At 39.8% G+C, this 22,913-nt stretch overlaps 1 protein-coding gene across 1 annotated transcript in view; it reads left to right on the forward strand.

Moving 5' to 3' along the window:
* The first annotated feature begins 5,780 nt into the window (after positions 1–5,780).
* Positions 5,781–22,913, forward strand: part of auts2a (activator of transcription and developmental regulator AUTS2 a) — a 299,368-nt gene continuing 282,235 nt past the window's right edge. The window contains 2 exon segments of the mRNA XM_069147040.1: positions 5,781–5,926; positions 8,093–8,833. Coding sequence (XP_069003141.1) covers positions 8,546–8,833 — 288 coding nt within the window. The 5' untranslated portion in view covers positions 5,781–5,926; positions 8,093–8,545.

The following is a 22,913-nucleotide window of genomic DNA, read 5'->3' on the forward strand; positions in this document are numbered from 1 at the left end:
TTTTCAGTTTGCTTCCCCGGTGCTGAAGGTAAACATAGCAGCATGTTGGCTTTGTGTTATTTTCTGTTTCTATCTCCTTTTTATATTTCTTCCATGAGGTTATATTTGGAAGTGATTTTGGTTTATTTGAACAGATGAGAGATACAGAAAATTACAGTGTTGGAGTATGGGAATAAAATTAATAACTGTTTAAGTGCACAACTCATCCACTGAAATAAAGAATACATGTGTAAATAATCTTGTCTTTGAGCTGAAACATCCAGTAAAAGGTCATCCTTGGCATTTCAAATAAGAAGGAGCTCATAGAGTAGTCTGACATCAAACACACTCGCTTATATTTAAAACTGAACAGTTCAGCTCTTGAGCAGAATGAATTAAATACTCTGGCGTAAGCTGCATTCGAAGGCTCAAAAGACCTTGTGAGAGCTGAGTGGATGTTTATTTGTTCACTTCTTCAATAGGCCTTTTTCACAGCAGATATGGTGTTACTAATAACACCAGCAATAAGACAGTGAGGCAGCATGTACAGCTCCAGGTCCCTGAATGTGAAGTAGCCACACACAGTTCAGACGCCTTTGCTTTTTCCTGTGGTGAAAAAAAGAAAATAGCCAGTAGCCAGTAGCCAGATCCCAAACAACAGGGTCTGTACAACACCATCAAAATAATCTATTAAAAGTAAAAGTATATGTGTGTGACTTTTACATGCAAATAGATGTCCTTTACATTCAAGCCAAACGAGTTCACACCATGCTGATTAAGCTAATCCCCACCTGATGAATCTCCCTGTATTTTACAATATACACAGTTTTGAAATCTGGTGTCTAATTCCCGCGCTGGCCGGATGCATGAATACTGGATGCTCCGTGAGCACCAAATATGTCCACCAACCGAACCAGCCAACTCCCTGTGCTAACTTGAATGTTGATGCTAAAAACGGTTTATCCACCAACACAGCAGGCTATGGTGGACCTTATGACATAAGCACATGTGGACAGGGTTTTTGTAACTACTCACAATTGCAGAAGGGGGAGATACTGCAGGTTAAAATAAGACTATTCATTTAGTAAGAAAACAGCTTCTGTGACTGATCAAGTATTATGTATGACATTGTTAGCTTAATACTGACGCATCAATGTGTAACAAGCATTTTACTGTTGGTTCTGGTTGAGGTGATTGTAGTTTTAACAACTTTGTGGGGTATAAGAAAAAATAGCTATAGGCATATATGTCAGTAGGTAGAAACTACACATCACTATAAACATAAACATTATATAATTTAGAAGCAATGTTAGCATTTGTAGGTTTGTCGTCAACAATCCAAATACTTCATATAGAGTTAAAATTAGAAGATACATTTGGGGGGTATGGGAATTAATAAAGAAAGAATATTAGGAATCTACTAACGGTTTGTGTTTGTATTTGATCAAATTTCTTTATATTAAAAAAATTATTGAAATTCTAACATATGAGGATTTTAAAGAAAATATCTCTTTGTTGGAGCTGCTTACACCTCACAGACATCTGAAACGTGACGGGACCCCAGGCAAACAATGCTGCTCTGTATTGCAAGACAAAAATGGCAAGGAGCCATCGGTTTAATCTTCAGCAATGTATTACTATTTTATTTTTGTATCATTTTTATGCCAAATCTTACATAAAATGTAAAAACCTACATACAAAACTGTACATAATTACATTATTTCAGTAAATACTACTAGAGTTAATTCTGAAGTCAGCCTGATGTGTCCTCATATAAAACAATCATTGAATAGATGTTATCACACATATACATCCCCATAGCAACTGGTGTGAACATAAATAATCAGTAAAGAATTAGACATGAATGTCCTTTCCTCGTTTCTCTGATGTTAAATGTGGGTCTTATCCAAAGCCCAAATAGTCAAGAGTGATTGATGGTGTGAGCCAGCTGAGGAACCACGAGCTAAGAGGATTTTGACAGCCTCCATATATTAAGACCAAAGAGGCTTTTTAGTCCATGCTGTCATTATTACAGGTGCAAGCCTCACTCATACTGATCTTGTATAATCGATCATTGTAATTCCCATTTCTGCTTTAAGAAAGGTTTCATCTTTCCAGCAAAACATATTCTCACATTAGTCTGTGGCGCTGTGTTTGCTGCTTCTTCCTTTAATCTGACAGTGGAGACACGTTGACACTATTCATAATTTAGGTCAGCTTTTGAACAGCAGGTCATGTGCCACTATTTAACAGTGAATATGTCATGCACTTGTCATGTATTACGTGCACTTTAAGGGCATTAACCACTTGTAAGGCCTTCAGGGACAAGTCATTAGTGATGAATATTAAACCTCCCACACACAGAGTGTTAGAGACACTGAAGTCCCCACTACCTTTGATGAATAGCATCAACAAATCATATTTGCCAAGGGAACATAACAGGAAAGAACAAAGTGAGAAAGATACATAATGCTTTATCTATCTCTGCGCAGCTACAGAGGGTAATATCCAGCAAGGACTATTGTTCTGCACTCATAGTGCAAGTAATAAGGGCTATTACAGGGCTGGTAGGCAGCCATGTAAGGTGAGGAAAATGAGAGTATTGAGAATCTCTTTGTTGTTATAAGTACCCAGCAATTCAAGTTGATTTACACCCATAGTGTCATTACATCACACTTGAGTCTCTTTACTTACAAGCAGAGATAATAAGTAAGAAGATACACAAATGAGATAAAGGTAAAGGTTTGAAACAGGCAGGTGTGATGATGTGGGGATAGGTATGAGTCTTTTTTTGTCAATTGGATTCTCTAATTTCCACTATCTGCTGTCTGAGGAGGAAAAGGGGGAATAAAGTGTTGCGTTCCGACTCGGCAATTAAAAAGAAACAAGTGCTGTAAAGGGAAAGACCCATTTTGTGTGTTTTCAAGGTAACACAAGTGGCAGACTATTTGGTCTCTGACGACTGTTGCCAATGTAGGCTTGCATGGCATGGAAAACACCTGCAATGTAAAAGAACTGATATATTTGGTCTATTTATCAGGGACTGTAAGTGTATTTTCTAACACCTTGACATGTTATCCTTTGTTCTTTAGTTCATTTTCCTCCAGCAGTTTTTGTTTTCCTTTGCCAAAAGCTGGTGATTGACCTTTAACCCGGTCACTAATGGGGTGCAAGGGATCGTTATTATAGCTAGTTGGAATTTGTAAAGGATTAGCTTTGACCTTTTTGTGAGGCTGGAAAGCATGGTCAGTTCTTTTCATGATGACCTGATAGCTCCATCTGCATTATTAAAGCTTAATACAAGGTTGGTATTGTCAAAACAGACTAGAATTGAATGGAACGAGTGTTTCTCTTGTTGCCAAAATACTACTCCTATTTCCAGTTTATCATTCTTCAAATCCCCGGATCCAGCTTGTTGCGTGACAATGAATGAAGCCGTGGAGGCAGAGAAAGTTTGGGAGGAGATGTAATTAAAGCTGATTATGGCGAGGCAGAGGGGAGGGCAGAGTGTCACATTTGTCTTCCCCACCTAATGAGCGGAGACCGGGAGAGCTGTATTAGCTGCCTTGCTGTTGCCTCTCCCCTGCCATGCCACTTTGTCACAAGGACACTCCTCCTGGAAGATGAGGCGGGGTCAAGTGCATATGTATCCCCGGGCATTATTCTTACAAGCCACCGGGGTCCCCGTTCCACTGGGCTCTGGGAATTGAGGCACTTTAGCGAGCTCTGAGCCTCACCACTCAGCCTCTGCATCATTAAACCAGGCTAAAAATACACAGCCCACCCATGACCCCCTGTTCACAACGGACCAGTTCGCTGGCACTCTGAAACAATCCCTGACATGGGAGGTGTGACACCATTATTTTTCACTCCCTTTTTAAATTTAATCAGTGTTATGAGGCTATGGTAATACAGTAACACCATATCCAATTGTAATTAAGTACCCTTGTATTTACCCACTAATTCATATGATGATTACTGATACCACTGCTGCTGTAGAAATCCTCACTGTTGTGTTCCCACTGTTATTAATGCTCATCCCATGGGCCTGCAAATCAATATGTGTTGGTGTAATGCTGGAGTGACATGTGCTACAAGCCATTCACTCTCTACTGATGACAAAGCCCTCGTTCTTTATGATAGGAAGCTCTGCTGCATGTAAAGCTGCAACTAATGAATATTCTTAGTATCAATTAATCTGCTAATGCCTTAATTCGTTTTTGATTGATAATTTAGTCTATTAAAAATATCAGAGAATAGTGAACAATACCCATTACAATTTGCAGTTGTCCCATAATACCTTTTTTGTGCCCTATAGGCGACAGCCCAAAACCTGATAAACTGAATGTCAAAATTATTGTCAATTTCTTGGATCAATTAACTGATTAATCTAATAACAGTTCAAATACAAGCAAGTTACTCACATTCAAAGCTAAATATACAATTCATCAACCATCTTTGCATAAGAAAACACATGCAATTGACACCCAACAGTATTTATGGTAATCTTAATCTGATGCTTTACTGCTTTTCATGAATGACACTGAACAGCCTGAGTAAAGTGACCTCTTTCAAGGAGGCTAAGTAAGCAGGTGTGAATAAATGTATCCCTGGCAAATGATGCGTTGCATTGATTTTGAATGACTGCACTCCTACACCATCATGTTTCTCTCTCAAAGGCCTTACAATATATATACAGTACATCATACAGACGGTATTGAATCAGCCACAAAACCTGCACTTCATGATCATTTATTGGCAGAAACTATCGAATAAAAGTAGCATGAATTTCTTTGACATCCACCCAGCATGCTGCAGTGTAAGGGCTCAGCACAGCTGAATACTGAGGGCCCACAGTTGCAGGTAATTGTCCGATTGCCAGTGCTGGAAAGATGAACACCTGAGCACGAGCCATCCAGGTAAATGCTTTCTTCAAATGTCGAAGGGATACACTGAAAATATGCGATGTTTATTTAGTGTTTTATTATTCATTGCTGCTGTACTCTTAAGGTCAGACTACTCTGTGAGTGTTGTTGGGTGGGGAGATGAGTTATTTGGCCCCGGGTGTCCCTGAAGCGAAAGCTTATAGTCGCTTTCATGGACCAAATGATAATGCGTCACCTGTGAGAGCGCGTCCGCAGGGGGAGAGATTTGTTTTTAGACGCATGGATAACTTCATACATTATTTGGATACTATAAGTATACAGTGACTGGCGCAGTTCGTCAATATATTAAAGGACAGGCACGCTTTTTTTGCTCAATTGTTGCTTCCTCCCGATATAGGCTATACAAAAACAGTCAGTGCAATGCCTTGTTCGGCAGCTTTGTGGCTGTTAGCGTGGGCTACTGTTAATTCAGTATTCGTGCAATTATGCTAATGAGTGCATATTGTTTTTAATCTAAACCTTGAAACAGCTTTTCTGATACAGCTGAGGTCCATAAAGTAAAGCCTGGCCACTACCTTCGAGTATTTATTTATTTTTTTAATTTACAGCATTATCGTACATTAGTATAGTTCTTGCACACTTGTATTCAAAATGATTTCTTTGGCATTTAAAAAACACGCACAAAAGGCTGATGGAATTAATTCCGAAGTTAAAATAGGAGTGTATAAACTGCCTCCATGTGATTTGAGATTCCGATATTCTCCTTGTGATATCGCATCTTTATTGTAACTCAGACTAAATGTCCAGAGACAGCACTATTTGCTCCGAGGAGGGAGCGTGCAGCCTGTAAAGCGGCACTGCGGCATCGCCGTATCACTGCGCCCCGGTCTCCCTTCTCCGGGATCCTGACGCTCGGATCGGGGGAGAGGAGGTGGAGATACCCTATGGTTTTCCTTTGCGGGATTTATTTTGTCAGCTCCAAACCTTCTTGTGCTTTATCTTTTTTTTTGAGTGACCGAAGGCCTTCAACTTGTCCGGACGGTCCCTCCCCACTCGCAAGGGTTTGCATTTCTTGGTTTTGCATGACGTGTCTTGGAGCAAAAAAAAAAAAAAAAGAGGCTTGCTTTTGTTGTGTGTCTTATAGTGGAAAATGAAGCTTGGAGAGAGCCGGAGCAGGAGGCAGTGCCAGTCCGCTGCTGCTGTTGTGGGCTGGACCGGATTACAGAGCCTGAGATCCCTACTGACAGCACAGGCAGACAAAAAGGGACTGTGAGCGAAGACAAGAGAAAGAGTCTTCACTGAGCCAGAAAAGCCAGGGCGAGTGCTGGAACACAGTTTGTTTTTTTTTGTTTTTTCAAATAAGCGATATTCTGGTAGCTATTTATGCAGTGTGTGTAATTAAAGGAGTGTTGGCACGGGGCACCAGGTTAAAGGCATAGGTACTGGAGAAAAAAAAGGTTTAAGACCAATATTATATTATATGTGGATTTGGCTTTTTGGAGGTTGTTAGAAGGCAGAACATCTGCATGAAGGAATATCTTTGAATAATTGCTGCATACTTAAATGTTGGCATGCTGGCTTGTTGGATGTGCCTTTGTTATGTATCCTAAACCATCTTTTTCAAATGGTTGTAATTGTGCATGTTGTAAAAAAAAAAGATTTGCCACTTTGCAAAGCATTTGGGGAGTGCATGTCTGCTGCAGAATCCAGATGAGCTACATTACATGACAGCCTGTGTCCAGGGAGACAATGTAAAGTTGAAGATGGTGGTTGACTGTGACAGATTGGTTTTGGTTTGTGTGGTGATGCAGAAAAGGTGTGATTCCTCGGTGTCTGAAATGTCCACCAGTATGTGGAGGTATGATTATTGTGAAGAAGGCTCTATAACAGTCTGCAGTTTGTTAATTCAGTTTTCTTCCACATAGAATACCATTTCTGTGATGTAATGGGTGAGAATCATTATTCTGGACACATTGAGAAACCATATGTGTTTTGGACTACAAAGCCAGAGTGACTTTCAGTGGCTTTAGGCCTAGACTGTAGGCTATTCCTTGAGAATGATCCAGAATAAGACTGCAAGCTGTTGAATGTTGAAACACCATAAAGCAGCCAGATGCCTTCAGTGTCAGACAGTGAAGGTATGCCCTGCTAAGCTTGATAGTTAAGTGCACCACGGCATTATTAAAGGGTCATAATATTTGTCTTGTTCTCTTAACAGTGTGTGTAAAACCTCAAGGACATCTCCCTGTTTAATTAGACCTAGTGTCATTCTTAAAAGAGAGAAATCTTGTCCTTTTTGTGTTTGCAATATGAGTGAGATGTGATTTGGGGAAAGAAATGAACGGTGAACTGAGACAGGTTGTCACGAAGAATTTGTTAATGTGAGTGTTTTTGATGGATGTCTACAAGTCGGATGTGGATTATTCAAGAAGAGCTTTTAAATCACTACTACTCGTAGTTGATAATTGACCCACGACAGAAGTCTTTGAAATGATCAGGCAACTTTGATAATGAGGATGTTACACCATGTGTCAATGAAATGAAATTCACTAAAACTTAACTTCTGATGTCATTATCTGTGTACCTTCTGAAAATATATTTTAATGTAAAAAAATCAATTAGTAGACAGACAAGAGAAACAAAAGTGGAAGTGCTGATTATAGTGACAGCTACTGTAGTGTGACATTTTATTTAATTAAGGCGACCAGTTAAATTATCGTTGTAGAATCAGTGTACTGTATGTTACACACAGATCGTCACACATTGTGTTTGCATTTGTACTAGTGTAAACATGTCACCTAAAATTAGCAGTAAACATACCAAAAACAACTGCAAGCTCATGTCGAGTTAATTAAGCAAAAATAATTATTATATTACCTTATTTATTCAAGGAATTAAATAATTAAAAACACAGTTTAGGTGTCAAGCTTGGCAAAAGCTTCAGAGATACAAGTAAAAGAGCACTTACAACACATAATCATCTCATCTCAGAGCTTAATGACCTGGCAGTGTGAGAAAGAACACTATACTTAGCAGACGGACTGTAGCCACCCTAATAAAACATTTATCTTAGATTATGTACAATAGCAAGAACCGTTTGTGTAGAATTCTTCACTTTTTGGAAAAGAGCTTATTGACTAAATGCACTGTTGAACTTTCTGAATGAACATGTTGCAAATGCATGCTCTCCCTCTCTTTCTGTCTGTCTGTCTGTCTTTGTTTTGCAGGAGAGGGAGTTTGCTGACCTTGAGTAAGAGGAGTCAATTCCAGCAGAAGAAAGATGTGGCTTCACCTGCTCAACTCACCATGGCGGGACATGTTCACTGAGCAGACATTTGCTTTAACTTGAAAAGCCTTTCCTCAGGCGGAATTGACAGCTTGGTGATAACGTGTTTAATAGATCATTTTACACCTCTGTCGTAGGATTTGATGGACTGCCTTTGGGGATCTTTGCTGGAACTTAGCTTGGTTCAGTGACTCAATGCAGTTTTGCATTCCCTGTAAAAGGCTTCATCTGTTGGATATTACATGACTGCCTTGGATCTAACACACTGATAACGTGCACTTGGGTATTGCTGAGATTCTCCTTGGGGGGGGGGGTTCACACAAGTGGAGGCTGAGCAGTTCCAGTGTTCGGCCCTCGAAGAGTTTGATTCTCTGTGACAGGAGGGTTTATCTGGATGTTTCCTATGAAGGACATGGATGGCCCTCGTTCCAGTGGCCTGCGGAAGAAGAGGAAGTCAAGGACAGAAAGGGATCGGGAGAGGAGATCAAATGGGATAAAGAACAACCATGTTAAGGGGTCCGTGTTTCGCTTCTCCTCTGACTCGGAGCGGGAGGGCGACAGGGGGCTCTCTTCATCCCGCCCTCGACCCCCGCGAAGGAAGCGAAAGGAGTCTACTTCTGCTGAAGAAGACATCATTGATGGCTTCTCCATCACAGGCTTCGTGACCCTGGAGGCTCTGGAGGTGAGTACTTAAACACCCGGCGGATGGCCCTTCAGTTGTCTTCTGCCTTTTGTGTCTGTGTGCGTGTAGAACCTCTACATTTACACATAGTTGCAAGTCTCTGTAACGTGGTTGGAAGATGTGCCTCGCTGACTGGGCTGGCCCAGCGTTTTGGCTCCTACACGCATATTTGGCTGTGGTGTGAGCTGGTGCTCAACAGATGTAGCTTTAAATGCAGTGCTGTAGCCAGAGATTACTATCTGTGTGACCAAGAGGCTGTTATTGTTGTTGTGTGCGCTGCTCTGGATTTGTTTTCACAAGAGTTTTCCAGCAAAGCCTTACACCAGATGAGGGGTGTTCAGCTATGGTTGTAGTGGCTGTTGTGCCTTTTGGTCACTTCAAAGTGAAAAAGCAATTCGATCCACGTTACAACAGTTTATTCAGAGTGGAAGTAATTTATTGTGTGCTGGCTATCCATTTTCCTTGGAATATGAACCAAGCACAGGCTTTCTTTCAATGATATCGTTCTGAATTATGACCTACACAAGCAGGCATTTAATATGTACAGCACCACTGCAACATTTTTCTATAATGAGAACTTACAGATGTGTGACATATATAACTCAACGTGTCATTGTAAGGTGTTGGGCCACCATAAGCCTCCAGAGCAGGTTGACTGGCCCTTGACGGAGGTTCACCATGTTTTATGAAACATCCCCAGTATTTCTTTGGTGTTTTGATGAGGGTGGTGCTCCACCGGGAGATCCACTGGGAGATTTTGTGCATCCCCCGCTCCGGGGGATGCACAAAATCTCCCAGTTGCTCATTTGGTGACTGCAAAGGCCGTACCATATGATTTTCATAATGTCCCACTTATCACACCATTGAGTTACACCTGGCTCCTGTATAGAAGTACTAATTATGCCAGCTGTCTGTATGTGTCAGTTTTAGATATTGTTAATTTAATGAAATGGTATTTTTTCGAATTGCAATTGGATTGAATTGGAATTGCAAGACCAGTGATTGAGAGGAAGACATTTACTGGACATGACAAAAGCAACATCATATGCAGACGTTTATGTATCATCCCAAATTTCAGCAAAATTGTTAGTTACAATTTTTACAGTTTCCCCTGGTTCTGTTTAAACTGTTTGAGAAAAATAATTTGTCTTCACAAGGTCAGACTCAGAGGCGTCCTGGTAGAACACAGTCTGACTCGCACTTACTAATATATTCAGTGAGATACCGATCTCTTGTTCACTGGTGTGACCCATATCAAGGATATACACAGTATCACTGCTTTCCTTTGTTAGTCAGATCCACTCTTTTCCCAGCTCAAGAATGTTTTACTGTCATTTTTTTTTTCGATCTCTGTACTCAGAATTACTCTATTGAACAGTCATGGGCTCTTGTGCCTGTGCGTCCTTTCTCATTCTTCTTGTTCTGCTTGACCTTTATTCCGTTGTTCTTTCCATCAATGATTTCTGCGTCAGTCTGCTAAAGCTCTGCAACTCACAGTTGGGTTGTGTCAGAAAATGGCAACTCGCTTTATGTACAATCCATAGGCAAAAAAATACCTGTACTTAATCCAGTGTATTTTCATTTTTCAACTGTGTCATTTGCTTTACGACACATTTTTAACATTGCACTTTGTTAATCATAATCTCCCCAGTTTAAATCAATTGTAAGCCGCACTTTGGCTAAAATTTGTAGACGCTTGTTTCTGTCAAGCCCCGAACACTGATTAAAGTGAACTGAAAATGGATTTGACACTGTAGCTTTAGAAAGCCTGATTGTAACAGCTTTCTGAATTCATGTACGTCACAAGAAAATGTTTTCACATTTCATTACCCCAAACAACATTGTTTCAACCTTTCAGTGCAGTCAACTAAATGAAAAACAGACCAATAAATCAAAAATATATTTCAGTATCAGATTAAATTAATATCCAATCACAGTGATTTAGAAAACACTTCTTACAAAACAATCTTGTCAGAGTGGTTTACCGAGTAATAAAAATGCAGCGAGTTCAAGCAAGAGCAAGAGAAAAACTAATTATACTTAGTGTGTGTATGTGTCTATTTGTGCATGCCAATTTACACACAGAAGACATGTACTTTTTTAAAAATGTGACAGAACTCATTATTGCAGCATTATTTCACTGGGAAAGGAGGTGACACTTGTTGGAGAGATTTAAATGCAGCACTTTGTTGCTCGGTGCCCCAAATGTAATGATAGTAGTAACGAGCTGTGTAGTGAGTTCGTTTTCTTGCTCCTTCCAGCATGTTGCTGACCAGCTGTATTACAGCACGCACCATGCTGCCATGCTGTCGTAGCTGTATGCTTCATTAGTCTGCTGATTTTATCTCTAGTTCATCTAAGAACCATCTGGTCTATGACAGGTTTAAAGATATAGAAAAATGTCAATCAGAAGTCCAAGAAGTAAAAAAATGACATCATCAGGTATCTTGTTTTGCCATGACATAAAACAGAGAAAAGCAGAAATCAGAGAATGTATTATCAAAACTGCAGCCAAGGCATTAATCATTAATGCATTATTTGTTTGAATTGTAACGAGAACACCTGAGATCCACTTGCCTGGAAGGTCAGTGGTTCAAATGTTTGCATCAGTCATGAAAGGACTTGGAATAAAGATGAGATCCCACCCCAGTTTCTACTTCTGAAGTGCCACTTGACCCTCTAACTTTCATTATAGCTGTTCACGGGCCAGTGATAGAAGACATATTTTACTTGGCAGCTGAACCAGGGAATTTCTTAGAGATAAAAATCTGTCAGATTTGCCTAGTTAAATTCTCCCAGAAGACATCTTTGTAAGACTATCTTGTTTGCTCCTCTCTGCTTTAGAAGGCAACAATTTTTAATGAATCTTGTATACAAAAATACTGCTTCAGAGAGACTTCTCATGATTACTCCTTGGGGCGGCCGTGGCTCAGATGCAAGAGCAGGTTTGCCCGTTAGACATAAGTTTGGTGGTTCAATCCCTAGTTCCTCCTGTCCATACGCCGAAGTGTCCTTGGGCAAGACACCAAACCCCATGTGGCTCCTGATGTGAGCGCATGAATGGGATACGGTGTAAAAGGGCTTTCAGAGTGTTAAGGTGATAAAATGCTTCATAAGTGCAGACTGTTTACCATCTCACTATCTCATTCAGTCTGTTATGTAATTACAGATCAGCCAAGTCAGATAACTGAAGAAGTAATTAAGATTCCTGTTTATCTGGTATTTTTCAATAATTGTTCTTTTTTCTTCACACACATTATTCTTTTACTGCATGCCTCTGACTGAGTGAATCTTTTCCTTTTGTTGCACTGTTTTATCCTTATTTTGCAATTGTGCAGTTGCGAGCTGAGTTTCCTTCTTTGTTTGGACCACACAATGTTCAGAGGCTCTACAGTGTATAAATGGAACTGTGCACAAGCATATCACAGCACCAGTGGCTCTTTTTCTGTCTGAGTAAAGTTAAATTCTGATGAGGTCAGACCCCTGGAGGTATATGCTAGTGCTCTCCATCTGTCACCACAGTGCCAGAGCCACACTGCTCCCAGGCCTGCTTTCCATGTGCATGCTGATATCTTAGCTTTGCACTTTTCTTTTGCAGTCGCAGGGCTAAAGCCTCTATGATGAGGCTCTTGAGACCCTCAAGTTACTTTTGGTTGATGTAGTACAACCTCTCGGTGTCTTGATTGTTTGTTGGTGTTGCTGTTTGCCGTGAACATGCTTAATGTGGTATTATCTTAAAGAAGTATTGAAGAGAACGTTTCTGTTGGAATAAAACTTGGCCTTCAGCTGGAGGGAGCTGAGAGAGCATTTTACTGTTGGCTTATATTTGCATCTTTTCTATTGTTTCGATTATTACCTCAGTCTTCACTTACTGCCAAGTCTTCATGTAACTGTGATTTGCCCCCTCCCCCCGCCCCCCAGGATAAAGAATTATTCTACAATACCTAATATGTAAGTTCATGATTTGTGTATATTCAAAAAGACTTGTTGAAATCTTGACTGTTATTTCCAAGATTGTGACAAAGAAGAGCTTTACACTTTCATATCCTGTTACCTGTTGTACTGTTGTATCTATTAGAACTAAACAAGCTTAATCGTGCTAAAATGAACAGAATTAAAATGTGAACACAAAGCAAGGCTATACGTTTACTGTGAAACAGTTTCTTTATGAACATGAGGGTGTTTGAGTCAATGTATAGGCGTTTCCTGTATTGAGCGGTGAAACACTTTTATCTTATAGCCTTAGATTTTCTGTGTTTGTCCATGTAGTTCATTGATAGATGTAATACATTGATCTTGATCTCATATTCAGTTATTATGGGTTTATTAGTGAAAGAATGTAGCGCCAAAGCACTTCCAAAGAGTACTACAATACCCAATATAACACTGACCTCCTGCTAAAGGCTGTTTCATTTAATATATTTCATGTCTCATAAAGCTCAATGTGCTCATTTTTCCAAACATAAACTCTTTCTATGTTTAACTGACCAAGAAATCACAAAGACATATTGAGGAGTGTTTCTTCATTGCAGTGAGATCAAAGTACAGCAGCTGTCTTTTTGAAGGAGGTGGTTTGGAGACAGATTTTTATTGAGAGAGGCCGGAGCAGCAACCTATTACAGGACTTGAAAAAAATTTCCACATTATTGAGTGCCTTCTCCTCTAAAACCTCTGCTATGTTTTGCCCATTTCGCTTGAAAGGGGTCCCTAACCTCAGCATGCCCTCGCTGACCAGAATTGATTAAAAAATGTTGCCTTAGGTAACCCACTGCTCTATTATTTCCCCATAATTAGTGGCCTTTGATGTCTATATGTTTGTATCATATGCACTGATAAATCCTCCTTAGCCTTTTTCGCTGCATATAATACAGACTTGATCAGGCTATTGTTCACTCTTACCTTTCTCTTTTCCAACCTTTCTCTTGCTGCTGCCTAACATTACACCTAAAGGCTTGACTGACTCCTGTTTTTAAACTCCAATAACAACACCTCATCCTCTTACTCAGGAGGTTAACCACAGTCTATTACATGACTGACTGCCCATGATAATATAATGAAGAGGAAAAAAGCAGTAGAGTGTAAATTAGTACATTTGCAGTGTCTGCTTTACTCAGGTTTAACATTTTGGAGACTGGGAAGACTTCTTAAATCACAATACCCTGCAGAGCTCCTGCCGGTTTTGTTGTTGCTCTGAATGATTTACCTCTCTAACTTAATTTGCTACACACCATAAAAAAACAAGACAACAGATTCACCTAATGCACAAACAGTGCACAGATTGGGACGGGGCATTCGAAAGTGCATAACCACATATGGGTGAGGCTGGCAGAGGAGCCAAGTTCTAGGATGGACGTAGAGCTGAGACAAGCAGTTTGTGCTCCGCAGTACAGGGCGGTTCCTTTCTTTACTTTGTACAACTCAAACAAAATTGTAAACACTGGTCAGATTTATCAGATGTCTACCTGTAGCAGGGTTGTATGATTCTTGGCAATCATACAACCCTGGGTTGTCATACAGTTCATACAGAGTTGTATGATTCTTGGCATTCATACAACCCTGATATTCACAATATTTGACATTTTATTTCATCTAAAATTTTGAGGTGAGTTTGGGAGCGGCTTGTATGTTTTTTGATAACGTGATTGTTGTTTGCTCGGACAAGGATAGTCACATAGTCACCTGGTTGTAAGAAATGGTGAGATTATATTGGGCATGGATGTTTATGAGAATGCAGACGATGATTCCTAATAGTATTGATGGCCTTGTTTAAAAAAATATGGCATTAGATTAGGCTATTGTATGTATTGGTATTAGTACATATGCTAGCTAAAAGTAACAAGACATTGTAAGAACCGAAATTCAAAACCAGATTTATAAAAAAGAAAGAAAAGAAAATGTTTTTGAGTTTGTCCACCAAAGAGCAGTTTATTCGAACACCGTAAATTGTCTTGCTCAGTATGTATCTTGGTCAAAAATCCGCTACAAAACAAATCTCAAGGAGCCATGTTAAGATTATATACAAAAAACAATAATATCCGACTCCCAAATATCAGTGCTGGAATTGACCTGAAAATCCATCAGTACTTTTGAAACTAAATAACATGGAAGTGCATATTTTGATCAAACAATTACTAAAATGTTATGTTTAGTTTTCCATCATTTGTGATTCAATAGCTTTGTTTAAATTTTGAGACATACGATTTCTAAATTGACAAACTGTCACTTTCCTTGGGAACACAGTTACTTTCGTTACATCTCTCGTTTTGCAGCCAGGAAAGAAAAAAAACAACTTATATTGCACACTAGCACTGGATTTTTCATGTCATGCCTAACTGGACCAAACAGCAGACTGCGAGCTGGTGACCACCAGAGAGAATGAGGAGATAGTCAATCGATTACAAAGAGCTTTAATGCATTTCACTGCAGGCCTCACATCACTCTGACAAAAAGTCCATGAGAGGGATATGTATAAACCATGTGTCTGCTGGAGGAGAAATGTTTTCATAAGAGCTGTGGAAATCCTCCGCCTGCTCTTTCTTGCAGTTTACATTTTATTTCACTTCCACTGATGCACCACCAGGACCTTGTTGGTTCCAATTAAGTGCCAATTTCTATTTGGTGTTGGCTGAGCCCATAATTTATTTCATTTTAGGCACCAGCTTCATACCCATCTGTCACACCCACACTGGCCTTGGAGATGTGACACATTCCAGCCGAGGCACAGTGGAGCAGCATAGTTCATGGATTGAGCTGAGTCATCAGTGCGCGTGGGTGGTGGTGGTTTGGAGTAAGGAGGTCAACAAAATGATAATAGGTTCATTGATAAGTTGTTAGATCTACAAATAACAAATAATGGCTTGCTACTTAATGGCTCGTGACATGTAAAGTAAAGCAGGAGCTAAAGGACAGGTCTCCAGCCTTCGCTGAAAGGATCAACTGTGTAATTATGTCAACAAAGGATATTCCTCTCATATGGCCAAATGAAGATGATGAATTGCAGTTTAACAGTCTGGCATTTTCTGTTCCTGTATGCCGTTTGTGGGATGATGCTGTCGGCTTGCCAGCATTTCAAAAACAATTGATTTTCTCTGGCACAGCCCCCAGAAGTCTGCCTGGAGGAGGACTTGTAAGTGCAAGCAGAAAAGAACACATTGATCGGTACTTCATTGTAAGAAAGAGGCTAATGGGAAATCAAATGTATTGACAGTTTGTTTTTGAAAGAATGTTAAAAAAAAAAGACATTTCAAACAATTAGGACATATAAGTATCAAGACAGGTTTTCTTAAAGGTTTGTTTGTGAGTGAATGCAGGTTGATAAACAAGGACACCTTGAGAGAGAGTTTTTTTTTTTTCTTCCCATGACGGCTCTCCTGGTGCCAAGCTTCCTTGACAGATATTTGTGTTCCGTGAATAACACCACTTTAACAGCCTTTTATTTAATTTTCTTGTACACGTGTGAGTGTTTCAGTCTCCTGGCAATAATAGTAGACATTCATTATCCTGCATTATGAAGCTGGAGTGATGTATGGTATGCATTAATATGCTGTGACAGCCCAGTGACTGACACATTAATGAAGTAAGCTGTCATCTATGGATGTTAGAAAACATCCAGATAAGATAATCATTCTGTTATTTGGGATTACTTGATGGATTTTAACAACTTACACATGTGTGCACTAACATTTCAATTTATATTCTATTATTCTTCCCCTGTGGGAGTGCAGTTATTTTAGAGGAGGTGGATGTCTTTCATTGGGACATGAACTGAGCCAGGGCCCTGTTTAAAGCCTCATTGATCTCTTACCACATTCAGCATCCTGGCTTTCTAAAGGACCTCTCAAGCAGCTAAGTCTGCTGTGGTGCTCCGTGGCCAGTGCTGATGGAGACCATTTTTGCTGCAGATGCAGATTAATGTGTTAAAGTTACTTTGTGTGAAATGCAGGGCCATATTTCATGCTTTACAACTGTTATCTTTCCCTGCAGATTGGTTATTTTCCTGCCTCAGTCAGTACTTCACAGCCTTTCAATCTGTCCCTAACATGTGTCCTGCGTGATTGGACTAACTGGCAACAGGCCTGCAAAAGGCAATAAAATCTAGGTGTAAATCCAACCAAGACATATTTAAGATCTGATCCCACAATGTAGGAGGATTTTATGGATGCATTTAGGCACATAGTGTATAGCAACAAGGTAAGCAGAAAGAAACACTTGCAGAGGGAAGGTAAGGAAAAAGGCAGCCTGTTGTTTTGTTTTGCAATGTGTGATAAACTGTATCTTGATACCAGTTGCATATGAAATGTAAGTGCAAGGGCTTCGATTGATGCCGTGATGTGCAGTTTAGCTCATAAGCACTTGAGTCATGTGCCTAACGCTGACACGCTCATCTAACTAGTTGAGGGAGAAATTGACACTGGCGCATTCGTATGAACTCGGGCAAAACGAATAGCCCAACAGCAGGGGAAATGTGCAACAAGCAGCATCAGTGTTTGGAGCTGACATACAGGCAGAAGGAATGGGACTGAGGGATGTTGGAGCGAGGCGGATGGACAATCAGTCTTTACACATTCCTCTAAACACACATTACAATAATATTCTGTTATTTTAGTGAACTGTGTCAACTTGTCAGATGTGGGATGTGCTGAGAGTATGTCTTTTTACAATACTCAATCTAAGAATTGATTGAATTTCAGAGTTTGTTTTATGTCAGAAAACGACGCCGTTTATGAACCAATAAAACCTTAAGAATGCTACAGTTCCCCTTGCCTGTCTTAAAACAGTCTTAAATGCCGTTGCCATGTTTCGTACTTTGTTTCCTTCATTGACAGCTTTAATAAACAGTTGAAATGGCAACGTGCATATTATCATGCAGTAGATAAACTCTCTGAAGTCAAAGGGGACTATATTTGTGCACAGGTAGTGTTTACGAAGACTGAGTGTTGACGCATAGATTTATGACCAGAAGTCACCATGTCTTCCATCAGTTTATGTCTACATTAGCAGCTCGTCTGTGGCTAATGACAAGAGCGGTTGAAGAAGATTGGATTAATGGTTCCACCACTTTAAGAGCTAAATCTCTCCGCTTGTTAATGTAGCACACATCTCTGAACCAAAAATCACTGTGTATCTTTATCCAAGTAGTAGAACAGAAACAAATCACCTCCTCATCCTGATATAATTGACTAGGCTGTGTTAAGAAAAACAAATTTCTCTGCTCTTCGTCCCATCAGCTCGCTGAGTCCAGGCCATTTTCTTTTCCATTTCATCTCTCTTCTACTCCGGCAGCTTCCATGGACAGATGCGAAAGGGAAAAAAGATAAATGTTTTCAGAGGCTGATTGTAAAATGCCATCTCTGAAGTAGAACTGTGGCCGGAGTCACACTCTCCCTTTTGTGTGTAATGGCCCCCATCATGATGCATTTGGACAGATATTTTTCCTTTTTGAGAGAAGACCCTTTTCATGCTCAGCTGCACAGTGCATACTAATAGCGGTGCAGTTGGGAATGCGTTAGCATTTGTCTGCGTGTATCTGTGTGTGCCTGTTTGTGTCTTTGCACCACAGTGCCTGTGGACTTACGGACAGAGCCCTGTTGGGATCTCTACCTGCAGCTTTGAACCTTTGATTCCCCCCTCTCTTCGCTGATCCTTCTTTAAAACGGAGCCAACCCACCACTGTTTCCATTTCCATCTGCTTCCATTCCTGCACTCTCAGATAAGCTTTGCTCAATAACTGCTCTGCTTTAGTTCTTTTTTTTAAAGAATTGTTTACACTATCTTGAGTGCCAACCTATAATCCATAGTCTGACGCTTTTTGCAATATTTAGAAAACTGGCATATCACAGAGGATAATACTGGAAATTTGCTTTGCTTGCAGCACATTGGTTATTCCCGGGTTTGGCTATGTAGTCCAGGATGCAGTTACATCTTTTCCAGGTCAAATGATATTGAAATACTAATTAAAGGCTCCATGGCTGTGTCTCAGTATGATGTCACTCCCTTACTTTGCCTGTGGAACTAACTGCTCTAGATGCTCAGTCGGAGGGCGAATGTGGACTAAAACTGCTTTAGATGTGAATCAATTAGGTCCATTAGATACAGATTTTTAGTTAGACATGTTATGTACTTCCATTTGCCATCCACTGTGAAATGGTTTTGGGCCATCCACTTAATGTTTGATCATGTTTGAAGCAGATGGAAACATTTGGCTTTTGGAAGTGGCTTTTGATATTTTAGTGGGTTATGAGGCATACACTTAGTAGAGCTACAACCTGTTAAATATAACCTTATCATTTCAGTGGTCACATCTTACAAATCAGTGCTTTCCTACCTGTTGGTAGTTTTTGCTGACGGACACCCCAAAACGATTTACAATAATCAATTACAATGCATAAGACAGAGGGGAAAACCACTTAACACAAATATTTCTAATGGAAGGACAAGACTGCCTTTTGCTTGATGAATGCAACCATTTTCAAATAGCAAATTATTAATTATTTGAAATACTACAGATTGCTTTGAAATCAGGGTTGGAAACATTAGCAAACCCTCTCATGCATTGTAGAGTCTCATTCAGTCCTGCAGATGAACTCTGGGCCCCTCCATCAATATAGAAGTGTTATTTTCAACCTGTTTTAAACTTGATGATATTTTAAAATATTGTATTATGTCGAGCAATTATGTTTAGAATTGAACTACATTAACAGTGGCATGCAAAAGTTTGGGCACCATCGGTCATTTCTGTTTCTCTTAGTAGCTAAGCGATTGACAGATGAACTGATCTCCAAAAGGCATAAAGTTATAGATAACACCACTTTTTTTTTTTTACAGATTCCTTTTTTAAAAATTTTTTCGTTTGTTGCAGTTTCAAAATAACTAAATTGATTTGTAGGTTTGTTGAGGATCGTTACTCTGTTTAAGGGAAAATGTTTTGTCATTCAGTGCCAAATTTCAATATCTACGCTACAATCACACCAACACTTTTTTGTTTTAAAAGGCATACCTTTTTCAATCTTCCCTCGACTAGTAAAATGTTCCTTGTGCCCCGGGCTTCAACAGAAGCCCAAAGCATGATAGCTCCACCCCCATGCTTAACAGTGGGAGACATTTTGTTTTTCATTAAATTATGGACCTTTTTCTCCAAACATTGTTTTGACCACATCTTTGTGATCAAAAACTTCTATCCGTCATTTATCTAGCTTCATCAGTTTACAGGACTGGTTTTCAAAATGCATCAGACTTGTGAAGTTAATTTGAAAAGGTCTGGCTCTGAATTCTGTGGTGAGAACGCAGGAGAGCTTTTCTTTTGATGACTTCCATTAAGGTCATATTTGTACAGCAGTTGCTGCACAGCAGAACAGCGCTCTACTTCAGAGTCTATTATATTTTTCTGAAGGTCTTTTGCAGTCAAACAGGGATATTGATTCGCCTTACTAACGATCCAGTGGGCAGTTTCCTCAAAGTTTTCTTGGTTTTCCAGACTTGAATTAAACCTCCACCATTCCTTTTAATTGCCATTTCTCAATTAAATTGAGAAAACAGCTACCTGAAAATACTTTGCTGTCTTTTTGCAACCTCCTTCTGCTTTGTGGGGATCAATAATTTTAATTTTTTTTGTGCTAAGCAGCTGATTATAGGCAGTCCTTGGCCGCTGATAGTTGAGACAAGGTTTGAGGAGTCAGAGTATTTGTAAAGCTTTGAAATTTGCGTCACATGGCTGTTCCTAACAATGATTGTGAACAAGCCATAGCCCTAATAAGCGATTTAACTTTGGAACCTTAAATGTTATCCGAGAGCTCATAATTATCGGCATGCCCAAACTGTTGCATTTCCACGCTAGACTTGTACCAAACAAAAAAAAATATACCAGACCTGCTGAAATAAGGCTTCATCTTTAATTTAATGCCTTTTGGAAGTCAGTTCATCTTCTACACACAAAACTATTCACAGTAACGAACCTTTTGAACAGAGATGATCAAACTTTTATGCCACTGTCTTTTTAAAAATAAATGCTTGGAAAGACGATATTTAGATGTCCACTGCAAGCCAAGTATAAGGTTATAGGTCCCAGGCAGGAAACAGAACTGAGTATGATCATGTAGTAGATTTGATCTGCAGTTATCTTTAATGCACCGATGTAGATGTGCATGTAAAAGTCTTACAAAAGCTCCGCTGCCTATAAAATACGTTTTCTCTCATAGAGCATGAAGGTACAGGCAATATCTTGGTTCAACGTTTGCATGGCTGGAATATTAAGCATGAAAGCCCGGGCTTAGGAGGAAGAAGAGAGGATGATTGTAATACTGTATTTGAAAGGCATGAATCCTGTGACAAATGCTCTTCCTGGGAATTCCTGACAGGGTTTGGAGGAATGGTGAAAGGAGAGCTGCAGGTGCATAACTGTCTGTAGCGGTGTGCTGCTGGGTGTATATATGCGAGTGAAAATACTTGTAGCTAATGGTTAAGGCCTGTCGTTTATCACCTTGTTGCTCTGCATACAGGATTGTTGCATTTATGTAATCATAGAGGATGACTCCATAAATGCTGCCAGAATGAATACTACTAACATTTTTCTGTTGTTGCCATGACTATTCTTTAATTGATGCTTGGAGCAGAAGCAAATGTTGTTGTTTCTTTTAAATGTATATATGTATATGTGTATATATAATATATAAATAAATATATATATATGAGAATGACAATGATAAGTTATGTCTGGCAGTATCAGAAGGACATTTTTTACATTTGCTAAACACACATTTTGAAAGAATGAGATATCAAAAATATAAAGCTGTATATTAGGTCTTTAGTTGGGGTGGAACGTTCCACAAAATTTACTTTTCGGTACAGATCACGGTTTTGTTGTCAAGGTTTTTGGTCCGGTTCAGGACGTTTTTGGTACTCATTAGACTGCAATGTTCTTTGCAGCAGGGGTCGTGCTGTTGCACCTCTCCACTTTCCAGTCTGTCACTGTTAAGGGATTAGAACGGTGCACGCTTGTGTGGCTCTCATAAAGAGGGAGTATCTGCAAAACGGAGCGTTATATTGTCCCACTCCTCAGTGATGTAGTGTGCAGTCACAGTTAGGTAACTTTCAGTAGCTCTAGAGCCTCATTAGCTCCAGGGCTATCTGTACAGATAGAACTGGGATGGACTTAGTAAAAGCTATGTAGGCTGTATTGGACACTGGAATTACTGCGCTGTTGAAGTGTCGGCGGGAGGGGATATTATACCGCGGCTCAAGTACTGTAATCATATGCCGAAATCCTGAATCCTCAACAACTGCATCGAACTGCATCTCTTCAGCAATAAAGACAGCCAATGCTTTCATTGTGGATTTTTGCCCTGTCTGAATCTGTGTGGCTGTTTAACGGCTGCAGGGAGAGGGAGTTGTTCCTTCATCGCAGACTCTCTCCTCCTCTCACAGTCCAGGAACACACCGGGGTGTGGTTTTCTTAAATAGTAAAAGTATTACCACCAACATGAGCAGCAAGTGTTATACAGTGCTTGCACAAACTCACCACTTTTTTTCTGTCATTGTAATCGGTAACTCTAAACCAGTAATTTTTCTAGACAGCAGACTGAAACCATGGGGCGCATCCTCTCACTGAACTTTATCTTGTCCACTTGCCATTTTCCAAGACGGACTGACAGCTGCCAACTTCAACTTTTTTTTTTCTTCTTGCTTTTCTTCTTTTGTTCTTGCCCCATTGCCTATTTCAGGCAGACCGAACGATACAGACATGGCCTGGACTGTGAGCAGCCGACTGAATGGGATGGACTTTTTACTTGGACTGTTCCGCCCTTAGACTTCAGAGAAATACTTTTTTATCAAGCTCTTTGCTCTTCCTACTTGACTGGCAGTTATTGAACTGCATTTCACCTCCGTAGCTTTCGGACAGTTTTCTGATATTTACCTTAACATGTGTTAATAGGCACCACTTGTCAGCACTGTCATCAAAATGATGTAAAAGTTAGTGGCTAGATTGAATGAATCAATTATTGGTAAATTCCTGCTGATGATTTAATGAATATCATTAATAATCCTACAGAGTCGTCTTTGTTGAGCTAGCTATGCATTGACTCAT

The sequence above is a fragment of the Embiotoca jacksoni genome, unplaced genomic scaffold (assembly GCF_022577435.1).
Source record: "Embiotoca jacksoni isolate LCO1_2020_lvr unplaced genomic scaffold, fEmbJac1.0.p SCAF_13, whole genome shotgun sequence".
Classification (NCBI taxonomy): Eukaryota; Metazoa; Chordata; class Actinopteri; family Embiotocidae; genus Embiotoca; species Embiotoca jacksoni.